The sequence below is a fragment of the Ochotona curzoniae genome, unplaced genomic scaffold (genome assembly GCF_017591425.1).
Source record: "Ochotona curzoniae isolate NIBS_2020 unplaced genomic scaffold, NIBS_Ocur_1.0 scaffold_4701, whole genome shotgun sequence".
Classification (NCBI taxonomy): Eukaryota; Metazoa; Chordata; class Mammalia; order Lagomorpha; family Ochotonidae; genus Ochotona; species Ochotona curzoniae.
The window spans coordinates 52,300,646-52,323,614 of record NW_024467122.1 but is presented as its reverse complement, the minus strand read 5'-3'; the positions used below and the strand labels follow the sequence as shown (position 1 = coordinate 52,323,614).

The 22,969-nt window shown below is 41.5% G+C and overlaps 1 protein-coding gene across 1 annotated transcript; it reads right to left on the bottom strand.

Moving 5' to 3' along the window:
• Positions 1 to 21,825, bottom strand: TRIM69 (tripartite motif containing 69). Its single transcript, XM_040969766.1, has 7 exons — positions 21,476 to 21,825; positions 15,540 to 16,016; positions 14,352 to 14,447; positions 11,620 to 11,853; positions 10,260 to 10,282; positions 10,049 to 10,173; positions 1 to 595 (listed from the first exon to the last, which is right to left on the bottom strand). The coding sequence occupies exons 1-7, from the start codon at positions 21,479 to 21,481 to the stop codon at positions 54 to 56; spliced, it is 1,503 nt and encodes a 500-aa protein (XP_040825700.1). The 5' UTR covers positions 21,482 to 21,825; the 3' UTR covers positions 1 to 53.
• Between the last annotated feature and the right edge of the window lie 1,144 nt (positions 21,826 to 22,969).

Genomic DNA, 22,969 nt, shown 5'->3' with positions numbered 1-22,969 from the left:
CTGTTTCAATACCTTTTTAATAGTGCTTTGGATTTATACAACAGTATGACTAGTTACTGTGGGTGTAAGATGTGCAGAGGTTCCTTATTCTCTCCACCATCATTAAGGCAGGGGCAGAAGTAAGGATAAAGTTTCTCCATAAAAGTGCTACTGAAGGTATAAATGTGGACCATGGTTATAGCATTGTAGAAAGACACCTGTCCACCTTCATAATCCAGGTAGATGCCCACCCTCTTGAGGTCGTTGGTCAGTTTCAGGCTGCACGAAGGAAAATCCAGAGCCTTTAGGTCAGTTTGGTTCCTTAGTCTCAAAAGCCAGAATCCTTGCTCAGGGGTTAGAGGGCAGCTGCCCTTCCGAATGATGGATTCTCTGACGACTCCAACAGTCCATTTTGTCTTGTTTGCTACTTCTACTTCCCAGTACCACTTTCCAGATGTGAAGCCTTTTGAGCCCAGCACAGCCACACTGGAGTCGAACCTCTCTGGATCATCGGGCATGACTTGCTTAATGTCACCGTGCCACACACTGGTTTGGTTTTTAGAGAGCACCAAATTTGGGTGAGCTGTTTTAGGATCCAGAGTTAATGGAGATAGGCCTGGTGAGAAACAAACAAGAACAAGAGGAAGCAGGGCAAAGGGAGGAAGAAGGTGAGTACAAATTCTTGATGTGAAGTCAGTGCTTACAGAGACATCAGTACTTTACCCTGGACCCATATGCTCTTAGGCAGGCAGTTATACATACACTCTAATGTTTAGGTATCCATATTGTTATACTTTAGACATATTTAGGATAAAAATCAAACTTTATTTGCAAGTAATTTATGCTCTGCTAAAAGAAACATAGTGACTAATGTGCATTTGTACTAATCAATATAGGAAAATACAAATGACTAAGGGATTTATCTATTTTCTTTATTTGAAAAAGAAACAAAGAGATAGTCCATCTAATGGTTTGCAACAGTAAGGGCTGGGCCAGGCTGAAACTAAGAACCACGAGCTCAGTCTACCGCATGGCTGGCAGGTCTAAGTGCCACAGCTGCCCTCCTCTGATTCTCAGAGCACACATCATCAGGAAGTTGAAATTGGGCCTGAAATGAAAATGCTCTGTGTGCTGCGCAGGCCACCCATGTGGCATCTTAATCTCCAGATTAGCTGTCCACCTCCAAGAGTAAACTCCTGCAAACTTGTAGAAATCTGGCAGAGTATTTCTGGTTTGTTGAATTTGTTAATTACTTTGTCATTTTTGTGTGTTTTTAAATTTCTTTTTTTTTTCAAATAATTAGCTCACGTTTTTATTCTATAAACATATCAATCCAAGGTTAACTTTTTAAACATATGAATGTGGTGTTTTATATTGATGCTAAGTAAATCTCAAGATAATACAAAGGGAATGGGGAATAAAACCACAAAAAAATCATAGATAATTACAGCTATATTTAAAAAGGTATCAACCATTAGTCTATCAATAATAAAAACTACATGGGACTTATGGTTGGGCTCAAATAGACTAATAGTGCCATCTAGAGGTATATCTGAAAATTCCCACTTTTCTCTCTTAAAATTTTTTGGGGGTTAGGGAGTCAGTGCCGTAGCATTGCAAGTTAATCCTCAGCCTGCAGCACTGACATCACATATGGACGCTGGTTCAAGTCTTGGCTGCTTCACTTCACATCCAGCTCCCTGCTCCCTGCTTATGGCCAGGAAAAGAAGCAGAGGGTGGTCCAAGTATTTTTGGAGACCTGGAGGAAGCTCCTGTTCTTTCCCAGGCGCATTAGCACAGAGGTGTATTGAAAGTGCCAGGGAGTTTATTGGAATATCCAAGACTTGAACTGGTGCTATGTAGGATGCTGGCACTTCAGGTGATGACTTAATGAACTGTATGTACCACATTATACTTTGGTCCCAAGTTGAAAAACATAGCTTTAAAAAGATTTATTTATTTTTATTGGAAAGTCAGATATGCAGAGAGGAGGAGAGACAGAGGGGAAGATCCTCCATCCATTGATTCACTCCCCAAGTGGCTGCAACGGCCAGAGCTGAGCTGATCTGGAGCCAGGAGCTAGGAACCTCTTCTGGGTCTCCCACATGAGTTCAGGGTTCCAAAACTTTGGGCCATCCTCCACTGCTCTCCCAGGCCACAAGCAGGGAGCTGGATGGGAAGCAGAGCTGCTGGGATAAGAACTGGCGCCCATATGGGATCCCGGTGCGTGCAAGCCGAGGGCTGTAGACACTAGGCTGCAACACCAGGCCCAATATCTTTGTATTTTCTTTCCTTGTCCCAGAACACTCTGTATTCTTCAGACCTTTCATCGTGCAAATATTTTTATAGTGTTGACAGAGTCTATCACAGGTATCATGTGTAGCTATAGGAATGCTTGTTGTAAATTCTGGAAGCTTTTCTGGATGCTTGGACATTCGCACAGTAAAACATAAGGAGAAGAGAGTTGTACTTCAATCGAACATAGAACATTGAGTCCACTAATTCTACCGTACCTCCTAGTCTTGTTATTTTTGGCAACACCCAGAACACACCCCTCCTATGATTTTCTTCCCTCCTGTACCCTTATATCATTTATTATGTCCTTTGTTCTCCTCCCTTTTTTCATTCTCTTTCTATTCCTCTGACTTCCTTCATCCAACCCCTCTACTTTGCCCTTTGGAAACCTCTCCCTATTTAACTTCACTGCATCTTCACTTTACAAAATTTTCTCATCAACTTCTTTCTGTAACACAAACCTGACTCGTTCTTCCCCCCAAATCAGAGCTTCCCAAAGTTCGGGAGATGTTCGTTCTCTAAATGCAGATGTCAGGGTTCCAAAAGCCACTATTGCCACTTCCAGACCACTGTGTCACTCCTCATCCTCATTTAAAAATCAGTGGCTTTTGCAATTCCGTTTTGTGCAACCTTCTCTCCCCATTTGATGCTATTATGTACAGATTTCCTGGTTGTACTCCCTTTGTCAGGTTAACTGTTCTACCTCAAATCCAATTCCTGGCTTCAAATGTTTACATTATTTGGACATAATCATTTTTCTGTCCTTGAAAGTACATGGCTTTACTGTTAGAGACTTTTGAATCCATTACTTTGCAGCTGTCCATATTGGTAGCTATATGCTGGGCCTTGTCATTGGACATTATTCATTCTCTAAACTGTTTGGCACAGCAATTAGGAGGTCACTGCTTATGTTATCCACACAGCATATTAGAATACCTGGATTCAAATCTTAGCACCACTTCTGATTTTTAGCTTTCTAATAATGTACATCCTAGGAAGAAGCAGGAGATGGTTCAAGTACTTGATTTCCTACCACCTAAGGAGGAGCTGGCCCAATTGCTGTTTCTGGAATTTGGGGAATGTCCCAGTTGATGGAAGCTCTCTGTCTCTTTCCATGTTTGTTTCTCAGCCTTTCAAATAATTTTTTTTTAAGATTTATTTGTTATTGGAAAGCAGATTTACACAGAGGAGGAGAGACAGAGAGGAAGATCTCCCATCTACTGATTAACTCCCCAAGTGGCCACAATAGCCAGAGCTGAGCTGATCCCAAGTCAGAAACTAGGCAAGTCTTCCAGGTCTCCTACACAGATGTAGGGTCCCCAAGGTCTTGAGCTGCTGTTGACTGCTTTCCCAGGCCAGAAGCAGGGAGCTGGATGGGAAGCAGGGCTACCAGGACATGAACCAGTGCCCATTTGGGCTCCTGCCATGTGCAAGGCAAGGACTTTAGCCACTAGGCTGCCGTGCTGGATCCACAAATAAATTCTTTTTTCTTTTTTTATTGCAAAATCACATATCTATATATATATATAGAGAGAGAGAGAGAGGCATCGAGACAGGAAGATCCTCCATCCATTGATTCACTCCCCAAGTGGCTGCAACGGCTGGTGCTACACCAATCTAAAGGCAGGAACCAGGAACTTCTTCCTGGTCTCCCATGCGGGTGCAGCGTCCCAAAACTTTGGGCTGTCCAAAGCAGGGAGCTGGATGGGAAGTGGGGCCGCCGGGATTAGAATCAGCACCCATATGGGATCCTGGCATGTTCAAGGGGAGGACTTTAGCCGTTACGCTATCACGCCGGGCCCAGGATACTTCCTTTCTTCAGGTTTCTAAAAATGCTCTTTTGCCGCTACCTGCACTTGCTGGTTTCTATATCTACTTCCCCTTCTCAAACTTTGCCAAGTTTGTGATCCAGTCACTTCACGCCACACAATGTAGCACATCATTTCTACCCAATTTCCTCGCCTTGAAATTGTCCTTGTCAAAGTTATCAATCATTGCTTAAAACATCTATTTTCCAGTCATTCTGTTAGTTATCATCTCTGCATTTGGTAAAAATGGCCACTGTCATCTCCTTGACATTTTCTTTCCTGAGATTCCATTTCTATTTTTTTTTCCTAAAAATCCATTTATTTATTGGAAAGTCAGATTTACAGAGAGAAGGAGGAACAGAGAGAAAGATCTTTCACCTGCTGGAAGATCAGCCAGATCTGAACCTATCTTTAGCCCCCCAGGAGCTCCTTTCAGGTCTCCTGTGTGGCCACTGGGCAAGCTTCTACTGCTTTCCCAGGCCACAGGCAGGGAGCTGGAAGGGAAGTGCAGCACTAGGACATGAATAGGCAGTCATATGGGATCCTCGTGCGTTCCAAGTGAGAACTTCAGCTGCTGCTACCCCATTATTTTGAGGCAGTCACTTATTCTGCAGGTTTTATATTTGCTTCTTGTGTGTTAAGTTTGTACATGTGGTTGTTGCTTTGGGGAAGAAGCTAATTTTCTTTTTTAACAGATCTATTTATTCATTTATTTTGAAAGGTAAAATGACAGAGAGGCGAGACAGAAAAATGTTCCATCTGCTAGCACTCTCCAGTTGGATGCAGTGGTTGGGGCTGGGCCAGTGTGAAGCCAGAAGACAAGTTTTTTCTGGTTTCCCACATTGATGCAGGGACCCAAGGACTTGGAACATCTTTTGATGCTTTCCCAGAGCATTAGCAGGGAAATGGATCCAAAGTAGAACAGCTGGGAGTTGAACTGATGTCCATATGGGATGCTGTTGCTTCAGGCTAAAGCTTAGCCTACTATGCCATGATGTTGGCCCTGAAACTAGTATTTTTCTGTAAAGACTCGGATAGTAAATATTTTAGATTTTAAAGTCTGTATGTTTGTTTTTGCAACCACTTTGCCTTTATATTGAAAAGGAAGTCATAAATGATTCGTAAGTGAACAGTCACAGATGTGTTCCAGTAAAATTTCATTTACAAAATAGCAAGCCAGATTTGCTCTGTTGGCTGTAGTCTGCCAGCTCCAAATTAGGGAATCATCCAATACAAAATATTTTAATATATTTTCTTTAGTTTTATGTGCATCACTAAAATATCATAAAAATTCATACATTCAGCATACTCTTACAAATGGCCTACCACGTGTTAAGCACTAAGGAGCTCTAAGAATGCAGAAATAAAAGATATAGTTTCTGCTCCAAAGAAGGAGAGATGGAAGACCAATTTTGGATCTGCAGTAACTATCTAGGCAAAAAACTAAGATCTGTACTACAGAGGGCACTAAGGGTGGAAAATACGAATTTTAGAGGCAGAATTCCAGAAACTGAAATGTGCTATACAGTAATTGTTCGTAAAGAATAAGGAAATGAAATTCCAAGAATGGAAACACAGTTCAGCCTTGAACTTGCTACGTAAATGCATTCAAGGATATTCTAACTGGGATTCAGGAAAGAGGACAGGGCTGGGGTTATAAATAACAACTTACTGGAATCAGTAGGCTGAACAATTTCTGAAGCTTACACTAAGTTAGGGAAGATTAGTCTTTAATCTTGTTAGCCAGGATGGGCCGATGTGTGAACATTGGGTAGAGAAATCAGAAAGCTATTAACAGATCAGTTAGCCCTCGTTAATATCTGCTTTTGGCTCTCACAAAGCTCAACTAAATCTCCAAAGGCACAAAGTGATTTCATATAACCTAACTGCCTGCCGAAATTAAGTCCAAAACAGCTTAAAAAACAACAGAACCCAAAAAAACACAATGTAAAATTCATTGTATTTGTCACCCAATTAAAACTTTCCAACTAGAAGAAACAAATCTCCCAGGAAGCAGAATTCAAATAGTTTATGTAGAAAGTTCCCCCTCAAGAAGGGGGAGCATCATTACCTGCCCCTGCAGTATGGCTGTGCCTAGTGGCTAACCCCCATAATGTACAGCATTATGGGAAGAAGGAAGAAAGAAGAATAACTTAACAACACAGAAAGCCGCAAACACTTCCTTAGCCACATAATTAAAGCCAACATCAGTGGGACTAAATCCTATTGATAGTATAATGATGAAAATGACACTTTAGGACCCAACTCAGTAGCCTAGTGGCTAAAGTCCTCTCCTTGCATGTCAGGAATCCCGTATGGGTCTCGGTTCATATCCCAGCTGCTCCAGTGCCCTTCCAGCTCCTTGCTTGTGGCCTGGGAAAGCAGTCAAGAATGGCTCAAACCCTTGGAACCCTGCTTGCATGTGGGAGACCTGGAGGAGGCTCCTGGCTCCTGGCTTTGGATCATCTCAGCTCCAGCCATTGCGACCAGCTGGGGACCGAACCAGTGGATGGGAAATGTTTCTCTCCTCCTCAGTGTAAATCTGACTTTCCAATAAAAATAGATTTTTAAGAAAAGAAAAATATCACTCTAACACTATTCTCAGTAACTCATAATCTAAGTCTATAAGAAAAACAGCAAAATTACAGCAGTGCAGCATCCTACAAAATACATATATGACCGCTATTCCTCAAAACTGTTAAAATCATCAAAAATAAAAACATAAGAGAGACTCACAAGTAAGAGGAGCCTCAAGTAACATGACAGCTAAGTGTAATTTGGCATTTTAGATGTGATCCAGGAAAGGAAAAATAACATTATGGAAAACACACACACACACACACACACACACAAAGAAATCCTAAAGAAGCTATGGGGGCCGAACATTTGGGGCAGCAGTAAAGTCATGGCTTAAGATGACTGCAACTCATTCAAGTCCCTGGAGTTGAGTCCTAGTTCTGACTCTAGCCCACTTGCCTGTGAACGTGTTCCCTGTGAGCTCAAGTACCTAGGGCCTTGCCACACATGGGTGAGACCCAGATTGAGCCTTGGATTTGTGGCTCCAACCTGGCCTAGCTGTGGCTGTTGCAGGCATTTGAGGAGTGAACCAATGGATGGAAGATCCCTCTGGGTCTGTCTCCATCTCTTTGTCACACTACTTTTCAAATAAAAGAGTAGTAATAACAAACTGTGAACTTGTGAATAACAATGTATCAGTTTTAAATCATTAATATTAAAATGTATCATGTTAAAAATGATGTTAATTATAGGAGAACCTAGGGGAGGAATATGTGAAAACTCTTAGTAGTAACATCTCAAATATTCTACAAAATTTTAAAATACTAAAGTGTTCTAATAAATAAGTCCCATTGGCTTTTAATTGATTGGGATGATACTTTGCTGGCTCTACCTTCAGACCAGAGTAGGTCTCCCCAACAAGCCGTTGAACTTATCTGGACAATAAGACGCTGAACTCTATGCTTGGTGTATGCTTGCAATGAAAGAATCTCAGCTGAAGTTGAACTGTGGTTATGCAACAAGGTGGAGGAATCCACCATGGGGGGAGGGAATCCCAGTACCTATAAAATTGTGTCACATAATGCAATGTAATTAATAAAATAAATAAATAATAAATAAGTCCATTAAAAAAGAAAAAATAAGGCCCGACGAGGTAACCTAGTGGCTAAAGTCCTCACCTTGCATGTGCTGGGATCTCATATAGGCACCGATTCTAATCCCAACTGCCCTGCTTCCCATCCAGCTCCCTGCTTGTGGCCTGGGAAAGCAGTGGAGGATGGCCCAAAGCCTTCAGACCCTACACCCAAGTGGGAGACCCAGAAGAAGCTCCTAGCTCCTGGCTTCAGATCAGCTCAGCTCTGGCCGTTGCAGCCACTTAGGGAGTGAATCAATGGATGGAGGATCTTCCCCTCTGTCTCTCCTCCTCTCTGCATATCTGACTTTCCAATAAAAATAAAATAAATCTGTATAAAAAAGAAAATAATAATTATTTGTCATGCAAAGCCAGCAGGTAAATATGACCAATAATGAGAAAAAATAAAGCAATAAAAATAGGCCCCAAAGGGATAGCAGTGATGTAATTACAAGGACATCAAAATAGTCATAAACAATTTCCATCTGCTCAAGGATTTAGAGGAAGATATGATCCAGTGAGGAGAGAAATGGAAGATATGAAAAGATCCAGGCCCGGCGCGGTGGCGCAAGTGGTTAAGGTCCTCGCCTTGCACGCCCGGGATCCCATATGGGCACCGGTTCTAATCCCGGCAGCCCTGCTTCCCTTCCAGCTCCCTGCCTGTGGCCCGGGAAAGCAGTCGAGGACAGCCCAAAGCTTTGGGACCCTGCACCCACGTGGGAGACCCGGAAGAGGCTCCTGGCTTCGGATTGGCATAGTATCGGCCGTTGTGCTCACTTTCTAATAAAAAAAATAGTAAAAATAAATCTTAAAAAAAAGATATGAAAAGATCCAAATGAAATTTCTAGAAATTAAATGTTTATGATATGAAAATATCTTAAACAGCATTAACAGAAAATTTGTGAAGAAGAAAAGAGAACTTAAAAAGCAATAGGAACTGCTCAGAATGAAAAACAAGGATAAAGGTGAAACTAAGACTCATGATGCTAACAATGCCAAATTACTCATCATGTATGAAATCAGAATCCCAAAAGGGGGGATACACCAGGGCCAGTAAAAATATTGGAAGAAATGCTGGTGGAAAGTATTTCAAATGTAATGAAAACTGCAAATCCATAGATACAAAGAATCCCAATGAACCATAAGCAGAAAGAATATAAAGAAAATCGTCCCAAGACCCCAGCATAATCAAAATGTTAGATGCAGATGGTGAAAAAACAAGTCTAAGAGTAGTTTCCCCCTGACCCCACAACAGAAAAGGATCCAGTACATACAGAGAAATAGAGATAAAAATGAGCATGAAGGGGCACATGGAAAATTCCTACAGTGATGAAATTTTCTTTGTCTTAGTTACAGAGATGTTTACATAAGTGTATGTATTTATTCAAATTCATCAAACTGTGCACTTAATGCTGGTAAATTTGGGGCTGGTGCTGTGGTGTACCTGGTAAAGTTGCACTTGAGATGCCAGCATCCCACGCTGGAGGGCTAGTTCGAGTCCCCCCGCTCCACTTCTAATCCAGGTCCATGCCAACTCCCTCTTCTTCTCCCTCTCTTTCAAATAAGTAAATGAAGAGGTTTTTTTTTTTTTTTTTAATGAGCAAATTTTATTCTGTTAAGTGTAGCTTTGTAAAGCCTGGACAAATTGCTAACAGGGATACAGTTGTGGTTTTAATTAAATCAGCGACTATAGACAATAGTAACAATAGATCTAAATGAATTCTGTAAAAGCTTTACCTAGGATGTTGTTTCTAGAAAACATTTTTATGAAGATTTATTTAAAGGACCTATTTTGTGTTCTTGAAATACCATTATTTTGTCCCGTTCCGTCTTTTGGTTTCTACAAGAACTCATGAGCTTAACATCTTTATTATCCTTGTTTGTTCAAATGAGTGGTTTCCCACTAACGATCTCTACAGTTTCCTAAGATGTTTCCCTCTGAGCTGTGACCATCAAGCACAAACGGTCCCAGATAGACTCTGTGTTCCTACAAAGTATGTATAAAGACCTTTTTCAGGGCAAAGAAGCCCAGTGGTTTACAGAGGTGTTTCTACAAGATGGCAACACATGGGCCACATTGAATAGAACAAACAAAACCACAGGCTGAGAAGAAATTATAAGATCAGATTCATCTGTTTACCAGTACAGAGTCATACATTCTTAGGTTATAACACCAAGAGAAGTTCAGTCACACCAACTGGCTGCTTTTTGGCTAAACATACCGTTCTTTCTGTACCAGTCTGAAGAACTAATTAGGAGGCTCCATGGAAGAAGCATAGATTAGGAGACCAAGGAACCAATAGCACCCACTTGATACCTGGAAGAATGGTGGACTGCATCTCCCTCCACATCATATACTGGATGGGTCCTTTGAACAGACCTGGGTTCAGCTTTCTGGAGATAAGCTCTCTGGGTGTCAGCACCTTCATTCCTTGCTCCAAGCTGCAGGGGGAAGTAAATAATGTCTTTTCAGAAATAGTTTAGAAACTGAAGAAAGGGCAGTAAGAGTACCACAAGGAGACACTTACCTGTCCAAAAGATTTGTGATGTCCTGGAAGAGGAAAGGAGAAATAGAAAAGTCAAATGTCCATTCAACTCTAGAGGCTTCTTTGGTGATTTTGGCACCACCAGACTTTGATTGTCCATACTGATATCCTATGCATAGGTCCCCTCTCCACCAACTACTTTCTTCCTCCATATGCTTTTTCTGATCTGCCTCCTGATTTAATCCAGGATCAACTGACCTTACCTTGCTTTGATTTTCTTTTTTTCTTTTTTACTTTTATTATAATTTTATAATACATTTCCATAGGCCCTGGGATTTTTCTTATTCCCTCCTCAAGTTCCCTCCCCGGAACCGCCACTGAGTTTCCCTATATTATAACTATATAATATATAATATATAATATATAATATATAATATATAATATATAATATATAATATATAATATATAATATATAATATATAATATATAATATATAATATAGTTCTTCATAAACTTGCTTTGATTTTCTAAGCATCTTTTTTACAGAGAATAAGAAGGAAGTCAATAAGACAATAATAACATAAAAGCTTTTTTTTCAGTAACTTTTCCTTCCAAAGAATATCAGAAGAAAATCAAGTCCAAGAACACTTTTCCTTCTAGCTAATTAAGCTGCTAAGTGTGGAGGTGATAACCAAAAATTGCTAAATAGCTTTTCAGACATATCACCTTATAATTACTAACAGCCAATCAAAGAGAACTGCAAACATTCCTATTTTCAGAAATAAAGCTTCAAAGTTCTTTATGGAGAAATACCAATTCATACTGTTATTAATGGCATTTTTTAAAAAATTGTATTTGTTTAAAGGCAGAGCAGCAAAATGAGATTGCAAATGAGTGAGTATGTGTGCAGGAGAGAGAGAAATAACTTCCATCTGATGGTTTACTCCCCAGATGGCTGCAGTAGATCTGGGCCAAGCCAAAGCCAGGAGCCAGAAATTTCATCCGGGTCTCCCGTTTGGGTGGTAGGGACCCAAGCACTTGAACCATTGTCTGTTGCCTCCTAGGGTGCACATTAGCAAAAAGCTCTGTGAAAAGACAGTCAGGACTTAATCCCAGGCTCTCCCCTCTGATATATGAGAATCTTCAGCAGCTGCCTAACCCCCTGCACCACACCACCCATCCCACTGATGAAATTTTGCTACCTTACTTTCTGGGAGGATCAAAGTGAACCTTTCTGCTGAGCAAAATACAAAATAACTTCCTGCTTTGTTCCCAGAAAGTTTTAAGAGCACTGGAACAGTTTCATTTTATTTTTCCTCTTGTGAAAAGTCACTTCCACATCCTTTGCAACCTTGTTCCCTGCCCCCTGTGTACCTGTAATCATGTTGGAACAGAGCCTCACCTTGAGGAAGTCGAAGGAGTTCTGCTGTTCCATCCGTACCTGAATGCTAGCCAGCATATCTTTGGCCAGTAGACACTGTTCATGAAGCTGGTTCAGGTTCATCTCCATCTCCTCATTCAAAGTCTTGCCCTCTTCCCGGAGCTGGTTTAAAATGTCCTTTTCTTTGCTGTGCAGGAACTGATGCAGCTTTAGAAACTCCAGGGACACGTGCTGCTGTAGATGTATCTTGTTTTCCTGGAAACCTCCATGATCATCACCATGGTTATTACTGAGACTAGCCTGGAGGGGTGGGGGCCCACACCAACTGATACACAATTTGGGAAATATCACAGGACAATGCATACAAATGGCTGCTGAGCGTCAACATTCAACCATTCTAAAAGGAATCTTTTAGATTTACTCCTTCTTTCCCAGCTAGTTTAATGGTTTGGGATGGAATGAGTGTAAGTCTTCCTCAGGTTCCTAATGCAGTATTGAGATGGTAACCAAGGCCATAATAAAGTTGTGGAACTAATCAAACATCGTAGAATGAGCAAAAGCCTCCTAGATTGGCAAACCAACATCTACCAAGTGGTGCTGTTAGATTGTGATCATAAGGAGGCTTGAAGAGCTGTCCCTGGCTGGATCTGAAGGAGATGCCATTCATGCTGTCAGGACAATTTAAACACAGCAGAAGCTGAGCAACATCTGGGGCACTGAAATTGATCATTGCTTACATTTGGAACTCTTCTTGGGTAGCCTCACCATCCTCACATAGAAACTGTCTGACATTCTCCTGGCTTCTTAGTTCTTCATTTTCCTCATTTCTAATGATTTCCAACTTTATCTACTCATCCCCCACTGCCATAGCTGGGATTTTACCATCCCAGTAACTCCAAATTCCATCTCTAAAGTCACTTCTAGTCCAAGTTCTCTTCCTCGAGGACCCATATTGCAAGTCCTCCTGGAATTCACTGATACCTCCTGTGCATTGACTCATCCATGTGTCTATCATTTTCTTCCTTCTTGTCTGTTCTTACCCAGCTTGGATTCCATGATCCATTGTTATTAATGAACTCTTAAGAAAAGGTCTCAACTCCTGTGTTTCTAGCTTATGCCAGTTTCTCTTGGTTGTTGATTCCACTTTCTCTAACCAAATTCTAAATACTAGGATTAGTTTGATATCCTGTGATGGACTCTTTCCCATGCTCATTCTACACTTTCTAGACAACATCCTCTCCTCTCATGACTTTAATTGCCACTTATCCCTGACTTTGTCTCTAGACACGTTTTTGAACAGCAGATTATTATATTCAAGGGCCTGTTTGACACCTGTCCTTTCTCATACCTAGTCAGTCATCACATCCGAACAATTGGTTTCTCCAAAGTTTATGCTCAAGCTATTTCTCTGTGTCTTTACTGCCTGTCCGGTCCAGTATACGACGATCATTCTCTGGGACTCGTGCAGTGGTTTTCTAAATACTGTCTCACTGCCTCTCCCTAATCTACACAGCCATTAGAGTGGTGTTTTCAAAATGCCATATCCTGTTTAAACCTTTTACTGGTTCCTTAGAACTTTGTGGGACAGAGTTCAAATTTCTTAACAGTATCTACAAAAGAGTCTATAAAATTGAGTCCATGTCTGTCTTTTAAATATCATCTTGGTTAACATGTTACAGTTTTGTGGGCTTTTTCTCTGTTTAACACAGCAACCAACTTCGGGACTTTTCCATGTGTTCTTTTCTCTTCCTAGGAGATTTTTCTCCAGGCCACGTCCTTCAAATTCTCCTCACCAACTTCATCTGGCTAACCTTATTTATCCAATAGTTTTCAACTGTTAAAAAGTGATTTCTTCAACACATACCCCTTCTTGAGCCTGGATTAGGTTCTCCTTGTATATACTTTCATCCTACCTTATGTTTTCCTTTATAGTATTTATCAGCATTGTTATTGGTAGGATTACTTAATTAACATCTGTCTTCCACAACCAGCATGTACTATAATACGTGACCTGCATAAATACATATTGAATAAATGAATGCTGACTCTAATAGCTGAACTTGGAACTCTTGGGAGTTCCTAGGCTCGTCATTACTTTAATCTATCCTTTTCTCCTTAAGTCTACATATTTCTTCTTGTAGATACCAAATGCCAGAGAGGTTGTCCTCCTCAGAGTCAGTGATGAGACAGAACTCCCATTTTAATTCTTAGCTTTAGAGGCTGATTTTTCAGATCTCTATCTAAGAGTTTTGTTCAAAAATTCCCGAAAATTTTGAGGAGTAGGCTATTTGGTTTGAGGATGACTCAGAAAGATCACATAGATTGGGAAAAAGCAAGCAATTTGAAAGATTTTGGTCCAGAGATGTTTGGTTACAAACCCGAAAGAAAGAAGGGTATTTCTTTGGATGTAGTGATCTTTAGTGGATTGGCAAACTCCCCCCACCCCTTTTTTTGTCCCAAAAGATGTAGTCTAGATAGATATCAGTCCCACAATAATCACTTAGTGATTACAACCCTTCAAAAGGATCAGCATATTAGGGCCACCCATCAATATAATCCAGATCCGCTCTTGGGAACCTATTCCACCATCATATTCATTTCCACTCTGCAGTATCAGCTTTTTAATTCTGCAGGCTAGGTGTCGTTTAGCATTTTAACAGCATATGTATGGGCATTTCTGTGTGCACACAGCTCAGATTCCAAGAAGGCTGTATTCTAATTCTGTTCTGTAACACCTGTACCCTGCTCCTCACCTTGTAAGCAGCAATAGCATCCTTCTGCATGTTCTTCAGAGACTGAAGCTCCTTCAAAGTTGTTTCCAGATGATGCTGCTGAATGGCAAGCTCCTCCTGGAAATACCAGATAGGGTTAACCCACACCAGCTTGGAAGATAAAAGGGCCAGGAAGGATATCTCTTCTAATGCTTTAGTGTGCCAGAGAAAGTGAGTTCCTGTTACAGAAGTCTTTCTCAGGCCAATTTTGTGATACAGCTCATTAAGTCATCCCTTGCTACTCTGGCATCCCACATCAGAGTGCCGTTTTGTATCCTAGCTGTTTCACTTTAGATCCAGTTCCTTTGTAATGTGCCTAAAAAAGCAGCAGAAGGTGGCCTAAGTTGTGAGCTCCTGCCACCTACATGGAGGACCCAGATGGAGTTTGGATCATAGCTTTGTCCTGACCTAGCTCTTTCTGTTGTCATCATTTGGGAAATGAACCGCCACATGGAAGACCCCCTTGCTCTTGCTCGTGTTCCCACTCTTGCCATATTGCTCTACTTCTAAAGAATTTTAAATCTCCTTGTCTCTTTCAAGGATTATGAATAAAATTGTAAACAGAAAAACTTAGTTTTGCTCTCTTATTGGTTAACTATAGGAATTTGAAAAAGATAATAGAACTCAGTACATTTTCCACTCTAGTTAATGCTGTTATCATCATCTGTGCTTTTACTTAGGTTAATTTCCATTAAAATATTCACTTCTTCCTCCTACTCAATCAAATTCCAGCTCAGGTTCTATCCTTTTCTTTCATTATATCTCCCTTATTTCAGGTTTCTCTAATCACAGAAACTCAACTGCAAATAACAAAGGTTATCTCTCAATGATAAACTATTTTATACTACTTCCATTACTTTAATCACTTTAAGTTTGACTTAACTAAAAACTCCTAATGAAAACATCCGTAACATGCAGTGGTTCATGGAGTGCTGTCATGGCAGAGTCTGGGTAAATATTTGGTCAAAGGAGTAGAGTTCCACTGTGCTTCTCCTGTAAGCAGCAACTATTTAGAACGAATTCTGCAGATATGTTGTATTTTCTGTGCACTCTGAGCTTTTCTCTGTCATTGCTAGAGTGAAGAGAAAGGCTTAGTAAAGAGAGAGGCTACCCAAAGACTTTTTCCCCCTAGCTTTCCTAAGGGATTGCTTGATGCCTGGGCTCACCCACCATGAAGAAATTAACAGCATCAGAGATCTGCAGGAACTCCTTGGACTGCCCCACAGACAAACGGGCATCCTTGCATTGAAAGCAGATCAGTTTCCCATCTGGCTTACTGAACAGTTTCAGGTTCTCTCCATGCTCCGGGCACTGTGGATGGCCCTTGAGTAGGGGTAGCTTCTTAATCTTCTCCACCAGCTTCTCTAGTACAAGGTTGAACGTACAGTTGCTATATTGACACAACATTTTACACTCAGGACAGAATGTTTCCTTTGATTTTAGCTTCCAAAAGTTTTGGATACAGGCCTGGCAGAAGTTGTGCCCGCAGCTTAGCATCAGCGGATCACGGAACCAGTCATTGCACAGTGGGCAGTGTAGCTCCATAGTAATATCTTGAATCATCACTTTGGAAGGCATGAGGGTGACCGAATCACTCACTTCAATGTAGTTGTCTGCGTCGATGGCGGAAGAGAGTCTGGAGGGTTCCTTTGGAAAAGAATAGCTTAAATGAGTCCCTCTTCCTTGTTACCCGTTTCAGCACTCCAGGACAGTGGGTTCTGTCCCTAAAAGAACAGAGAATTGACACAGCTTAACTAAAAGTATAAAATGTGCCTTTGAAAGTGATCTGGTAATTTCAGCATTTTTCTAGCATCATAGTTTAAGATACTATTTAAGCTTTAATAGGAAATCAGAGCTGAGGAACAAAAGCTGTTTGGCCAAAGTTGTGTGTTTTGTTGTATAGCTCTCTCACCATGCACTCTCAAGTATAGGTCACTAGTTATTAGCCTTGTTTTGATTTCTAGATATTATGTTCAAAGAATTAGAAAATTGGGCAGATCCCTTAGTCAAAGGCATGATATCATCAACCACCCAGGCTGTCCTCTATTCTTTTTAAAAATATGTATATTAGGGGGGACAGGGCAGTGGGCTAGTGGTTAAAGTCCTCGCCTTGAACACATTGGCATCCCATATGGGCACCAGTTCTAATCCCGGCAGCCCCGCTTCCCATCCAGCTCCCTGCTTGTAGCCTGGGAAAGCAGTCAAAGACAGCCCAGAGCCTTGGGGCCCTGCACCCTTGGGAACCCGGAAGAAGCTCCAGGCTCCTGGCTTCAGATTGGCTCAGCTCCAGCTGTTGCAGCCAGTTGGGGAGTGAATCATTGGATGGAAGCTCTTCCTCTCTGTCTCTACTCCTCTCTGTATATCTGACTTTCCAATAAAAATAAATAAATCTTTTTAAAAAATAAATAGGGTCCGGCGCAATAGCATAGTGGTTAAAGTCCTCACCTTGCACGCCCGGGATCCCACATGGGCGCCGGTTCTAAACCCAACAGCCCTGCTTCCCTTCCAGCTCCCTGCCTGTGGCCTGGGAAAGCAGTCGAGGATGGCCCAAAGGCTTGGGACCCAGCACCTGTGTGGGAGACCTGGAGGAAGTTCCTGGCTCCTGGCTTCAGCACAGCACTGCCATTGCAATCACTTGGGGAGTGAATCATCCGATGGAAGATCTTTCTTCTCTGTCTCTCCTCCTCTCTGTATATCTGACTTTCCAATAATAATTAAAAAAAAATCTTTAAAAAAAAAAGAAAATAAAGGCTTGAAATGTATTGATCTTTATCCAGCATTTCTGCATATTAGGAGAGGGCTGTATGGCAGTGAGATAAAGCGACAGAGATATTTTTAAATGCCTTCAATGTACCATCTTGATCCAAGAGGATAATGGACTTTGAGCAGTAATCTGGGCCTTTCTTGTTACAAACTGGGTTTCCCTTCAGTGCACAGGAAGTGGGTGGGGGGGACTCATAGTGCAGTGAAACAGGAAATGTAGCTCCTCGATGTGTTTGGGCGCAGTAACTGTCTTTCCCACAGTCCCTGCTAAGATCAGGCCTAAGCATACCTAAGGCGGCCTCCCCTCCTTTTCCAGACCCCCGGTGGGCTTCTGACCCCTTCTATAAGTTGCCCAGCATCCCAAGAATCACCAAGTGCCAGTAAGATGACCTGAGCAAAACAGAAGCTCTCACAAATTTGAATCTGGAAGCAGAATCAGGAAATTGACAGCAAGGGTAAAAGTTTGAGGGTTGCTGAGAGGTAGAGTTCGGGACATGAAAATTCATGGTATGAGAAGTCATGAGATAATAGCATCTAACAGGTGAATTTTAAACAGAAGGTAGAGAGAATGCAGAGGTGTGGAGAGTTAGCTGATTCAGACAAGAATTAGAAACAAAGGGAGTCGTAGTTACATTATACTTGCTTCTGCACTGGTTTTGGCTCTTCCTGGATTCCTGTGCCTGTTACCGTGACTTGCCAAAGTATAGGCTCGACCCTGTGTTGAGAATTGAATGTTTTTCTATCCAGTGAGTGAAGTTACTTCTTGGCTTACAGTAATTTGTCTGACACTCTGCTCTTATAATGAGCACTTTACCCCAGCACTGTATTGCATTTTTTTTCCTTGGAATGCTAGAGTAGAGTTTGTTATGTACATTTCATGATGTTATGAATCTGTATCCTCTTTGGCTTATTTAACGTGTCATTTGACTTTTGTGATACAGCCCTGTCCTAGCTCTCCTGCCTGGTGGTCATTCCATGTCTTGGATGGTTTGTCTTTCTGTCCTCATCCTCTTTCATGCAATCACTGCGGTCTGTCTTCAGCTGTCTTCTCTCTGTATGCCATCTTCTCACCATGTGAGCCATTCATTGCTCCTAAAACTTCATGTCTGTAAGGGTAACTCCCAGATATGCATCTTTGAGCCCATGACTCAGAATCATTAATATGATATTAATAATCATTAATATTAATGCTTATTTATTACACCACTTTATTCTCCCAGTTCTGAAATCTATATTTTACATGTTTTTTCTCTTCTTTCTTCCCCATAATCTAATTAATTGCAAAATCTAGCTAATAATAATAGTAATTGTTAGTCCTCCTCTACCTCCACAATCTGCTGCTGTTCTTTGTAGCCTACCAAAATATGTTCTGTGGGATTTTTTTAAACATTTTTAAATTTTTCATGATATAACTCTTTTTGGATGGGTTTTTTAAAAAGGGCACCAGAATTCAGAATTATCTACTATGTTTTCATGATTCTGCTGTTCACTGAAGTTTTATTTTATCATTTTCTTTCATATTAGTCATTTATTTAAGTTTAATTAACCAAAAGGAACAGAAGATTTTAAAATTACTTCATTTTTTTAAAATTAGGCTAGGTGGAAAATTCTGTAAGAGTGAAGAAAAAATTGTTTATTCTTCAGTTCTTCAGTGTGTCTGAAGACTAAACCCAGAAAAGTATGGCTGCCAAAGAATATGCAAGTACAGAAAGTATTGGCTTTTAAGCTTGTCAGGACTGTTGTGAGGAAGTTTAAAAAGAAAGCTGTTCTGAGTAAGATAAAACTGGGAGACTCTGGCATGAGCTAGCAGACGGGTGATCCTAGAAAATGTCATGTCTTTCGAAGGCAAATGCCACTTAGTACTATATTTTTGAAATATATTTAAATGAGGAGGAGTTAGTGTTGTATAGCTGATTAAGCCAATGCCTACAATGCCAGCATCCCCTAGGGGCACCAGTTCTTGTCCTAGATGCCTCACTTCCAATTGAGCAACCTGCTAATGACTTGGGAAAAGTAATAGAAGATGGCCCAGGTGTTTGGCTCCTTCCTCCATGTGGGAGACCCAGATGAAGTTTGGCTTTTGCTTGACCCTCTCCTGGCCTTTGAGGCATCTGGGGAGTGAACCAGCAGTTGAAAGATCTTTCTCTCTCTGTCTTTTCTCTCTGTCTTTTCACCCTCTGTTTCTAACTCTTTTTCTTTTTCTTTTTTTAAAAGGCAGATATATAGAGAGGAGGAGAGACAGAGAGGAAGATCTTCCATCCGATGGTTCACTCCCCAAGTGAGCACAACAGCTGGAGCTGAGCCAATCCAAAACCAGGAGCCTGGAGCTTCTTCTGGGTCTCCCACATGGGTGCAGGGTCCCAAGTCTTTGGGCTATCCTCGACTGCTTTCCCAGGCCACAAGCAGGGAGCTGGATGGGAAGTGGGGCTGTCGGGATTAGAACCGGCACCCATATGAGATCCCAGCACATTCAAGGTGAGGACTTTAACCACTATGCTATTGCACTGGGCCCCAAACTCTTTCATATAAATTAATATTTGTATAACTTCTTAAATATACACTGAATAAATCAATAATTAACTATATTATTAATAGTAAGTTGGAGGTTTTTACTTACATATTTAATAAAATCATATGTATACATATATATATAGAGAGAGAGAGAGAAAGAGAGAGGCAGACATGCAGAATAGCAGTTAAGGCACTACCTGTAAGGCCTACTTTCTGTGTCAGAAGTATCTGATTCAAGATCCTATTCCTCCTCTTCTAGTCCTGCTTCCTACCAATGCACACACTAGAAAACAACAGGTGATGAATCAAACACCTGGATCTCTGACCTCCGGTGGGAGGCTTGGCTTGGATGCTGGACTTGTCGCGTTAGCTCTGGCTCATAGCTGGCTAGTGTAGGCACTGGGGAGCGAACCAGGAATGGAAGATCTCTATCTTACTCCACCTCTGTCCCTCACCCATGCCTTTCAAATAAATTGAAATAAATAAATAATGGTTTCCTAAAATGTAAAATGTATTTAACGTTGGTAGTGATTATCAGGCTTGAGGCAAGAGAGAAGGAGAATGATTGATAATGGCTGTGAGATTTCCTTAGGGAGTGATGAAAGTGTTCTGAAACTAGTGGTAAAGTATGCATCTTTGTGTTTATGCTAAAAAAAACCTGTATACTTCAAGAAGATGAATCTTATGATATAAAAATGTACTTCATGTTATTGGTTATTGATATTATATGGTTTTTTTTTCCTAGCTAGTTTATTTTTCTAGTTGAAGTTTTATTTTTCCATTATCTTGGCTTTCAATAGTATGTTCCTGTTATAACAGCATATTAATTATATTAGCTAATTCTCATATTTACTGAGCATTTGCCATGAGAAATGTTTTATGTACATTATTTCATTTAATCTTTACTTTAATCCCTTGAGATATAGGCATTGTTATCACTTTTTTGTTTTAGGAAACTAAAGCTTAGAGAGTTCAAATAATTTATCAAGGTCACAGTAAGTAGTGTAAGACCAGATTTGAGTTGGCATGGAATGAATCTATATAGCAGCCTTCAGAAAGTTCATGAAAAACATGTTTTATGAAAAAACTATGTAAGTATTTCAAAATGTTTGTGTCAAGATAAACATCTTTTAACTTCACTTGTCCATGAACACTATGAGGTGTCTTCCTGGGTTTTATGGAACTGAATTTGTTGCACGGGTCAAATCTGAACGATAAAATGTCTACAACAATTTCTTACTGCTCTGGAGGATCATATGGAATTGGAAACTAGAAGAGATTTTGAAATTTCCAAATCTGGAAATCTCACAGGAAATCATATGCATTGCCAACCATTCAAGGAATAAATCAGAACTTTAAGGTTGAGGGACTCAGTTCAGGAATTGTTAGTCCTTGAAATAGCCTAAGAAATCACTTTCCAGGGCCTAGAGTGGTAGCCTAGTGGCTAAAATTCTCTCCTTGCATGCGCCAGGATCCCATATGGTCACTGGTTCATGTCCCAACTGCTCCACTTCCCTGCTTGTGGACTGGGAAAGCAGTAGAGGATGGCCCCAAGCGTTGGGACTCTGCAAATGTTGCCTCCTGGGCTAGCAGGAAGCTGGACTCAGGAGTACAGCCAGAGTTCTCCAATATGAAATGTAAGCATCCTACTATCTTTTCTGCCAGTCTTAGTCTAAACTCTCAGTTATTATTAGGGTATTAGGATCTGAGGAAAGTCTGGAAGTTGTCACAAGTTAAATAACCCTTCAAGTTTCCTTTCACACCCTGATTCTGTGATCCAGTTTTCTGTGTTGCTCCTGGAAACCCTGCTTGGTTGGGACAGGGCGCCTCACCTCCATGAAGCTTGAGCATCAGGCCACAAGAGGGCGGAAGCAGGCCACTCAGATCTGAGCTTGGCAGGCCCAGAATGGCTGCAGACCAGGAAGGGCATCTACTAGTTTTCCATGAATGGTCTCAGAGCGTGACCTAGGGAGGAAAAAGTTCAGGAGCTGTGGAGACAGGGAAAGGACATGGTGAGGTCCAGCAGATTCCGTGACAGTTTGTCAGTTGCTTTGATCATCATTTGTTCAGAAGCCCTGATTGGGTAGTTATCTAACATTAATGTTCCCAGAGCCCTCTTTCTGGACTAGGCTGCTGGATAAAAGTGGCAATAGACATTAGCAGCTACCTAGAAGCTTAACGTGGTCCAAATAACTGCCCCATCCCGCTCTTCATCCTGTCCCAGCATGAAGATCTACAGAGGGACTGTGAGAAAGCCATTTGGATCCTTGGCCTCTGGAAAAGTGACAGAGACTCATTTCATATCACATTCTTGAGCACTTTTAGCTCACAGAGATTCATTCTCGGACTGTGCCTCTGTGTGATCTATAAAGAGCCAACTCTCAATATGTTTTCTTGAGTGTCTAGCGCCTAGTTTGCAGTCCTAGCTCACTGTCCAACCTGAACATGCACAGCTTTCCCCCTGTCCTTGTGGTTACCCACATACACTGTGCTTGGGTGGCTTAGCACATGTTGTCCTTCTGGTCCCCCGCTGGCCTCAGTCATTATGCCTTCACTAACACTTCCCTGTCACCAATGCAAAAGCTTCACCTACATATCCTTCTCTTCTAGAAAATACATCAGTTGCTTTTATTCTGAGGTTTTCCTCAGCCCTACTGACACTGTAAGCCAAGGGTTTGCTGTAGGAAGCTGACCTGTGCATTCTAGGATGTCTAGTAGCCTGTAGCACACCCCACCGCACCCCCAGTAATTGCCAAATATCTGCTAGGGTGGAAATTGGAGTGACAACCCTCCACCCCAAGTCAGAACCACTGCTGTACACATGTTCATGTCTACACCATAGGCCTTAACACTCCATTTTAAGTGGTAGCACATCTCCCCACCCCCTCCTCAACTCCGCCACCCACCCCACTGGTCTATAAACAACAGGATGGCAGTTTTGTCTTGCTTGTATTGGCTCAACTTCTTTGTCAAAAGGCAGTAAGGAGTGTATGTACATGCTGCTATGGGGCAGCATGGGATCGCTATGACCCTGAATCTCTGGGTGCAGGAGATGGTGGGTCCTGCAGTGAAGAATCTGGGGCAGGAGGGCATCCACAAAATGCAAGACCCTGTATTCGGGTGCTGTGCAGGCTGTTGTGGGGACAGCCAGGTGTCCATGCAGCAGCAGGTACAGCAGGGTGTTGAACACTGCCCCATGCCTCTGGCTCAAGCCCAGGACTTGGTGACAAGCAACTTAGAGAAATCCCAAGACTGTCTGTGCACCGTGCATTGAAACAGCAAAGCCAGAGTCAGTAGATTCAGGGCATGAGGAGCTCCAGGGGAGG